The following is a 9,533-nucleotide window of genomic DNA, read 5'->3' on the forward strand; positions in this document are numbered from 1 at the left end:
AGAGACAGAGAGAGAGAGAGAGAGAGAGAGTGTTTTACAGGTTTTGTTTGCTCTACTGGGCTTTATTGAAGAGTGGTAAGACAGGAAAGTGGGTAATGAGAGAGGGGGAAACCGTGAATCAAAGGTCATCAGGCTGGGACTTGTAATTGTGTTGACATGTCAAGGACTAAGACCTCCATACAGGGGTTGTACTTTGCCTGTGCACCACCGAAGCTCCCAACATATTTTTCACATCTACTAGTTTGGTCACTTTTTAGTTCTATGTTCTGCAAACAGAACTGAATATTTCAACCACACCTGGATTTATCATAATACTCATAATAAGGCCACAAGTATGCATTTAGTTGTTTATTTTTAAATGTTTTTGTTGCACTAGTGGCCTTTACTAGAATGAAGACAGAATGGGCACAAAGAGAAGGAGGAAGACATGCAGTAAATGTCACCAAGCTGAGAACCAAACTCTGGATGGGTGCATCAAGGACTAAAAGCCTCCGTACATGAGGCGCCTGTGCTTCCTCTACATGACACCAAAATTTCTTACAATTTTCTTACATTAAACTACAGCATCACGGTTTCACTAATATACATTGTCCATGGTAAAATTTTGGGCTGTTTCCTTACAAATTTTAAAGTTTCAAACTCACCAGCAGTAGTCTAACAGATGTTGAGGAAGCACAGGAATGTAAACATGTTGCCAGTACATAGGATACAACATGGCCGCAGACCCATGTACACAAGCTGTCAACTGGAGACAAAGATCAAAAACACATGTGACAACTCATTTTTCTTCCCTCCTTCCAACAGCCATTTATGCATGATTTAAAAATACAATACATGTTTGTCAGTTTCATATGGGATATAAAAACAGCCAAGAATGTAGAAAACACCTGCTTTCATCCATTATATTACTATCTGAAATATTGCCACTAGATGTCACTAATTCCTTTTCCAATAAGTTGTTCAATTCATATTAATAGCTATTTAGTAGTTCAATAGTTGGACTTCAACAGTTGTTACAGATATAATGAATTGAAGTTATTTGTTTATATGGGGCTTTAGCACAGTTTTTCATGCTCCTCAGCTTTTGAAGGAAAACTTTGTCTCTTAGCCTACAACTGTACCAATCTGTGAATTCAACGGCTCCTTGTGTCTCTTAACCACTCCCTGTTCAGTTAATTTCTGAGTTTTATCAATTTAAAAAGCTTGCAGCTGTTAAAATGATTGCTTTGGGGACATGAGACTGAAAAGAGATGAAAATGTGTGTGCTGAAGCTCACAATAATGCACCATAAGAACAATTAACTGGAGTTTTTGCAATTGTTGCACTAATTGCACTTTTAAATAAAGCCTGTATATATTACAGTGTTAATATCTCTGGAAAATCTGTTGTTTCTTTTGCACATGTATGGATTTTACTGCACATATATAGATTTTATCTTTTAACTGCTGCCTGTGAGAGGATCCCAAACTGCATTTCACTGGTTTAACACTGTTCTTGAACACTGTTTTCTCTCAGCGACAATAAAAAGCTATTCTAATCTATTCTAATTCATTCTCTAGAGATGACACCTTAGAAATACTTGTATGAAAAGCTTACACATGCCTATTCAAAAATAAAATCTATGTCAGTAAGGTAAAATGGAAAAAAATGAAAAATAAATAGGCATGATAACATAGTGCTCCTCCAAACAGCTCTAAAAATAAAAAATATATTTTAGGTGGAGTTGTGCTATACCACAATCCCCACACTAACTAAGCTGGCTTTACTTAACACCAAGTAAATCAAACTCTTAATAATGTATGTTTTATATTAAATGAAATAAAACAACTACACAATAACAAAAAGGTCAATACTGACAACTAACTTCTGACATGATGAGCAGGACAAAAAAAAGAGGAAACGGGAAGTACTACTTACAGTGCTCAGTTTGCTACAGCAGATGAGGATTCGACGTTCATAAAGCATACTAGCATACAAATGAAGCATGTTATTGACATCTACTGCTACAAAGTACTCTGTTAGGTTTCTCTGTAGAGGTAAAACATGAAGAGATACATAGTCAGGACAGTTAGTTGTGGCAAAATCTCCATATGACACAAATAATTTGACATAAATTTTATAGGTTTTGAAGCATTTTAAGCTTCCCAAAAGAGCAAAGAACACTATTAGAGGTCTAACTGTGATATTTATATATCGATACTTGCTGATATATTACTCTGAGCAGTCAGTACCCTCAGCTGTCTGAATTACCAAACCAACAGAGCACAGTTGGTTTAAAGAGACCTGTTTAGATTTTGTGTGTGTGGCTTAGACACACCTACACATGCGCACACGCACACACACAGGGTAAACAAAGTTCAGAAACACACACTCATATCAATTTAAAGAAACAGATTAACCCAGAAACCATGTTTTTGGACTGTGGGAGGAAGAGAGAACCTACGCATGCACAGGGAGAACATGAACAATCAATGTAGAAAGACCCCAGACCAGGATTTAAACCAAGACTTCCTTGCTGCAGAGTGACAGTGTTAACTGGTCCAACATGCCACTCAATATTAATACACACTCAAATCCATTTTTAAACTGTCAGCATCTGAAGTCCCAGAACTTAGAAACTCATTATGCCTTCTAACCTAATCAGGAAGCTAACATTCAAACTGTGTAAAGACAAAATGAATAATGAGGCTATTGACTGTCAGGGTAGGGAATTCAACACTCACATTCTCGGGTATGCTTGGGAGTTCCTTTATGTCAGGCACAGTGAAAAAGGAATGCTGGAAAAAAGGGACAGCGTGAGAGAGATGTATAAACAATAGACTTGCATTTGCTTAAATGATTACTGAGGATACAGTTAAGCTCTAAAATATTCCTACATGTGCCAGATTTAAATTTAAAATAATTTTTACCAAGATGATTGAAAATGAGGCAAGCATCTCTCTTAATCTTTAGCTCACCACATATTATCTATAGAGCCAAGACCCTGACTGGGCCACTCAAAATCATTAGTTACTTCCAGACCGAGGCAACATAGTAGTCAAAATAAAATATCTAATTGAATTCTGAATAACTTGGGACTACATTTTATACACACAAAACACTTCTGTGACAGTAAAATATCATAGGTGTTATGAATTCATTAACATAAATGCAAATGTGCAATAGCCATAACTTTTCAACTGAATTCAAATGCATGTATTGTGAAGAATTGGAGCTTACCACACCAAGGTGAATGGGAACTCCAGGCTCAGGTATGGGGAGTGTATGTAGTGACACCAGGAGCTCTTGCCACTGGCTTTCCTGTAATATTACACAAATATTAACCCATACAGCTGCAATAAAAAATGTTCCACTGGAATAATGACTAATTTCAAAAGACAAGCTGCAGAGTGTAGGCAATAACTGCAGAAAAATTAAGGTCACAGCTGATATGAAGACACTAGACGTTCCCACAGATAGATAAATATATGTTAACATATTCCATCATTACATGTGAAAATCAGCAAGTATCAGGGAGATCTAAGTAAACTCAAACACCCAATGATAATTTAGAGACAAACAAGAACCAAACCTAACATGTGAGAGTTGAATGAGTCACCTGGCCTTTGACAGTGCAGTCAGCAAGGATATTCAGCAGCTTGTAGAAAACTTCAAACCACGGCAGGTAGCTGAGAGAAGACACATTTTTAATATACATATAGTAAGGCATCATTTCAATTCTAAATTAATCATTGGTTTTAAATTTATGGATTCATCACTATTTTTTAAAGGATTTAAAAAGTAATGAAAGCTTATTTGAAAGCTTTTATAGATTTTAGGTTGATAAGCATGGCCAAAATAAGGACATAGCACATGCCATAAATTATTTTTAACATTGATTAATGAAAATTCTGATATTGCATTTCTAAAACAATTACTTTTCATTCAACTCAGAGAGAATACAAAATACAAAAATTGTTTATTTTGAGGCTTCACGATTATTTTGTTTTTCTCCATACCCTATTATCATCATATTACAAAGCCCCAAAGGGGGCATGGGAAATTTTTTCTTTTGCATTACCTCGCAAAACGTATGCGTTCCCTCACAATAAGTTTTGTGTTCCCTTGCAGTAAATGTCAATTTAAAATTTCTTATGCATACACGCCTCAGTGAAAACATGTTTATTCTTAACTCTTTGGTGCAAAAAGCTGATTGAAGATCAATTTATTCACTGCATGTTTATGTCTGTTTGTGTAAGGTTATGACTGAACTGCACATGAAAATGGCTCTTTAAGTCATTAAGACCAACACAAAAGAGACCCAATCAAAACTGTCAGATGACTTGTTACCCCATGATAGTAACTCAGAAACTGTCCAAATAGTTTGGATGTATTTTTTTTTCTGTCTGTCCTACTTATTTTAAAGTTTTTATTTGTATCATAGGTTTGTGTTGCATTTCTATCCTAAAGAAAAATATATAAAGCTTCCGATATTTCATAACGAGATATTGACATACATGGAACAACCTTAAGAAAACCTTATATTATAACAGAAAGTATACCATAAAGAAAGGCTTACAGTATTCAAATATGCCGCATAAACTGATCAGTACATTATTGCAAGAGAACGCAAAACCTAATGCAAGGCAATGCAAAAGTATTGCGAGGGAACATAATACTTTTGCGAGATAATGCAAAAGAAAAAAAATCCTCCATGTCCCCTAGGGGCTCCGCATCATAGCATCATAGATATACTCTATGATTTTCATCTCCAAAATAAACTGCTGTATTAACACCAACAAAAGAGATTAAGACATTCAACTGTCCTGCAGGACTCTTTATACACAAAAAAGCTCGTAACAAACATGCAAGTACAGTCCGGCTTCATTTAAAGTTTAAGCAATGTGTAAGATAAGCTGTTCATTCACAGAGACAATAATTGCTTTTGATTACCATTTTATATTGTTACACTGATCATATTTTTTCTGTCAACTTTATTCCTTTAATTGCTGGAATAAAGCTCAGATTTTCAGATATTAAGAAATAAATAAATAAATAAATAAATAAATAAAATCAACAATGTTGAAGAATACTGCCATCAAGAAAACACAGCTTTAAGCTCCAATCAGATCAATTTTCGATTTTGAAAAAAAAAAGACCATCAGAATTATGAACCATTTTTAATGACTAGCACAATGTCTTTATTATTTCAAGGGCCATGCTTAAATTGTTTTCAGAGGATTATACAAACAATATGTGCTTCAGATCCTGAAACACTCAGACCCACCTGAGAATGCAATAGCAGGTGTGAGCTCCCGAAGAGAGGCGGCAGAAACCAAATCTCTGTTTACTCTCAATGTCAGTCAACACAAATGTGAAGTTCTGGCCAACCTGGTTGATTGTTAGGCTGCAGGAAGCAGACAGGAAAGCTTTTCAGATATTACATGAGATGAAGAGTTAGAACATCCAGACTAAATTCAGATATCCGACAGATCAAACTGGAAAGTACCTTAGACTCTGAGGAGAGAGAGAAAAAGGCTCAGGACCAACTCATAGGTTAATATAAAGGAATAATATGCATTGTATTTTGGGCCTTTTGTCACTTTTGGGCCTTCTGAGGCCCAAAAGCAGTGGTGTCCAAAGTCGGTCCTCGAGGGCCGGCATCCTGCATTGTTTTAGTTCTCTCCCTTGTTTAACACACCTGGATGGCTCGTTAGAAGGCCTAAGAAGAACATTGACATGCTGAAAAGGTTGTTACTACCACCAGGGAGGGAACTAAAACATGCAGGATGCCAGCCCTCGAGGACCGACTTTGGGCACCCCTGCCCAAAAGTGATCCGCAAAGAGATTCCCATTGTTGTGGCTGACAGATCCAGAGAATATAAATGGGGGAAAAAAACGGTGTTGGAAATGAGGAAACACCTTGCGAAAAACTGGAAAATGAGTGAAAACCTTTGACATGAGTGCAGTTGGCTAAATCAAAAGGATTTTATTTGCAAAATGATTTAAAAAAAAAAAAATGAAATCGAAAGACCGTTCCTTAGGAAGATGCATGAATGATCACTTTGTTCATTTTCATTATTTCATTAGATTGTTTTAATCTTGTTTTCTGTGGTGTGAATTTGCCACTGTTGAGTCCTTTTCATTTTTTCTTTCATTTTTTTCCTTTTTTTATGTGTTTTATTAGCAAGCAGGATGCTGTCCTGGTGTACACATAAACATTCTCATGCTGGCCCAACACAGAGAACACTTGGAATAAAAAAATGTCAACAACTGAAGAAAACATGATGTTCTGATACAACTCCATCATAACTTATCAGAGAGTAAATTTAGGCTTTGCTTTCTCTAACTACTTTTCAGAATCAGAATGAAAATTCCTTTTAATGTCACTGTGCAAAAAAGCACAACAAAATTTAAAAAATAGCAACTCTCAAAGGCATTGCAAATAAATAAATAAGTGTATTTCAATAAATATAAGAAATATTTTTAACATGTTGTGTTTAGAGCATATTGTACATTTAGCATATGTATATCTCCTCTAGACACAAAACTGGCTCTCAGAGTACAAAATGTTCATTTAATTTTTTGATTAGATATTTTTAACCATGTTTCTGTCACATAAATAATCTAAGTCACACTTTAACTTATATTTTCCCATTTAAAGTGTCATTAAAATGTATCTCTAATGCATTTTTTGGCACTCTACTTATCTAGAAGAGATACTTTGCCTACAAAAATAGTCTACAACTGCATTAAAAAAATTGTTACAAGCTAGAACATTGTATGTTTCATTATTAAGAGGAAAATAAGAATAATTCTTGATTTCTTTTAAGTACAGATGCCAAACTTACACAGAGTTTTAGCTCTGCTGAGCCATCGACTCCCCCAGCTCTCAGCAGTAATGACTTCATGGCATTCTTTTTAATTAAAATTGATTCCATTAGAAATAAAATTATTGGCATCCTCACAAATGTGATTGCTTCATCCTATTTAAGTGAATGTAACTATAAAATCTGATAAGTGTTTGGACTGTTTTGAATCAGTTCAGCTTTTGGAGTTGTCAAAAATATTAGTTTTTTCCAAACTCCTCTGGACCGCTTCACAACCAAATTATCGAAAGTGTTGCCTTTGATTACTGCCCCCATTTTAGTTTTAGTTATGATTAATTTATCCTTAGGATATGGACATGTACCACAAGCTTTTAAGGTAGCTGCAATTAAACCTTTACTTAGCAAACTTTCCTCAATCAAGATGACTTAATAAATTACAGGATTATATTAAATTTTCCTTTCCTACCTAAAATCCTTGAGGGAATAGTTGCTAATCAAGTGTGTGAGCATTCAAATAGTAATGATAGTAATAATTCAATGAAATCTGCTGGGTTTTCTTAGATTGAAATTTTTCTTAACTAATTTGAAAAATTAACTGAACTTGACAAAGAGGATATAAGTAAAATTATATTGGAATAAAAAATTTTCTAAAGTGCCTTGAGATGATGTGTTGTGCATTGCTGCTACTTAGCAGCCAAACCAAATTTAATCTCCTAATATATTCAGTTCTTTGGTTATTGCTTGCTGTTCCTGAAGTGCTTTATGAATAAATATTTCTAATAGGCATAGTAATATACACATTTTGCTTTGGAAATCATAGTCAAAATGCATGTTTGGATTGTTGAATCCCAATGATGCCTGTATTTAAGTGTATGTACCTGTCCATGCTGAAGGGGAAGCAGAACTTTGGCACAGTAAGAAGAGTTTCCTGTGAAACAACAAGAAATTGATACACAATATATCTGACAGACTGTATAAAGTGAACAGATTTAAAGAGATACACATGTAAAAAGTGGTGTTGCAAAGAGGAAATTTCAAGGTCAACAGGCAGAAATATAGACAGAAAAATAAAATAAATCTAATTGGGTTTTATATACTGAAAATAGCTGAAAACAAAATCCCATGCAAAAGAGCAGCAATGTGTCAATTCATTTTAACTCTGCAAAATCTAAACGTTAGAGAAAGAAACATGGTACACTGTGATTAAACCTGATCAGGGTAGTCAGCAGGAAACTGCCTTTGCACCTCCGGTCCTGTATAAAGTGGACAGAAAAAAGCCAACAAATTAAAGTTCTACCACTTGATGTCAAGTTCCACAACATTGTGCCAAATTCAAAAACATCTAAATTGTGGTAAATAAAATTGAAGCTGTTTGCAAGATTCAACATATAAAAACAGCATGGACAAGAACTGATGAGGTAGTACACAGGAAATGAGCAACAGGAAGGACTTCTTAGAAATATAGCTGACAAGTTCTCCTTAGAATCCAGGAAATCAGTCACACACAGCAGTTACAATCTGCCTTATACAGTAGAGGAAGAGTGACATTTTCATAACTATTAAATTAGTTTCTGCTGTTTCCAGTTGCTTACTCTTGGAATGGTTCTTCATTAGGCAGCAGTTACTGTGTCTCCTCTGAAATTCAGTAACCAGATGATGGGTGCCTAATTTGTTTGGAAGATTGCAGCAAAACAATCCCAAGTGGCTATCCACGGTTCTTACAACAAATCCATTCACTTAGCAATATTTTTGTCTCTCAGTCATGCCAACATTATCAACAATTTATGATGAAAATATCTTGTTTTAGGTTAACCTGTCCCATCCAGTATCTTAACACATTTCGACAACAAACTGGTCAGATAAATATTTCAAAAAAGAATTTCTACTACTATTGAGATAATTTTATTCTTAAAATCTGTTTAGACTTTATGAAAGTGAGAAACTGATGAGAAGATCTGTGACAGGTGAACATGTCTTCTCTGATTCTTAGTTCTACTTCAACATACATTGAGAGCACAGTGCAGGGTCATCCAATAATCTAATATAAACCTGACAATGAAAACAAAAGACATTTTCCTCTTCCACAGTAGCCACACAGACCAATAAACAGTTACTATTCATGCAACTGTGTTTGGCTTTCATACAAAGCTACCGGAGAGGTAAATGCTTCAAGTCAAGACAACTTTTTAACCCTTCTGCATTCCTAAAAGACAATTGTCATTTTTTACTCCATGTGGAATCTGGTGGGGTCGCTCTGACCCCGTGTAAGGTTTTACAAGGTTTTTGTCTTTGTGTGTGTATAGTTTCAGAAATTCTAATGTCTAACAGGAAATTTCTCCTCGCGGACCCACTGTCCGACGGTGAACTTGACTACACTGTTTGATAATTAGGAACAATTGGAATGTATGGACTTTTGGAATTTGTATGACTGGACAGAATTGATTTTTATATTTCTGTAAAGTTCCTGGAGGCGACCTTTGTTGTGAGTTAGCTCTACAGAGCTAAACTGAACCAAACATGTTAGGACTGTGATTGTCTGTACGGGGACTGGGGAAACAGTTTGTTGTATTGCTGCATAATTTTTATGAAAAGCGAGAAATTGCCAACAAATTCACACAGAATGGACATGGTTCACATTGATAAGTCCATCGCAATTAAGTTCATCGTTTTTAATTGCAAGAAAAGAAACATATCGTTGACCTGGTGGAAACATGAAAAAAAAAA

At 35.2% G+C, this 9,533-nt stretch overlaps 1 protein-coding gene across 4 annotated transcripts in view; it reads right to left on the reverse strand.

The window, feature by feature from the left end:
* Positions 1 to 9,524, reverse strand: part of dennd1a (DENN/MADD domain containing 1A) — a 28,662-nt gene extending 19,138 nt beyond the window's left edge. For 2 of the 4 annotated variants that reach the window (XM_016661780.1, XM_016661781.1), the window contains exons 1-8: positions 8,019 to 9,523; positions 7,688 to 7,737; positions 5,267 to 5,386; positions 3,599 to 3,668; positions 3,220 to 3,300; positions 2,724 to 2,777; positions 1,918 to 2,028; positions 645 to 745 (exon numbers count right to left, since the gene is read on the reverse strand). In XM_016661780.1, coding sequence (XP_016517266.1) covers positions 645 to 745; positions 1,918 to 2,028; positions 2,724 to 2,777; positions 3,220 to 3,300; positions 3,599 to 3,668; positions 5,267 to 5,386; positions 7,688 to 7,695 — 545 coding nt within the window. In that variant the 5' untranslated portion in view covers positions 7,696 to 7,737; positions 8,019 to 9,523. Of the gene's footprint in view, positions 1 to 644; positions 746 to 1,917; positions 2,029 to 2,723; positions 2,778 to 3,219; positions 3,301 to 3,598; positions 3,669 to 5,266; positions 5,387 to 7,687; positions 7,738 to 8,018 lie in introns of those variants that run through there. The other 2 variants (XM_016661779.1, XM_016661783.1) reach the window with 2 other exon arrangements.
* Positions 9,525 to 9,533: the final 9 nt, after the last annotated feature.

Source organism: Poecilia formosa, unplaced genomic scaffold (assembly GCF_000485575.1).
Source record: "Poecilia formosa unplaced genomic scaffold, Poecilia_formosa-5.1.2 Scaffold343, whole genome shotgun sequence".
In the NCBI taxonomy this organism is placed as follows: Eukaryota; Metazoa; Chordata; class Actinopteri; order Cyprinodontiformes; family Poeciliidae; genus Poecilia; species Poecilia formosa.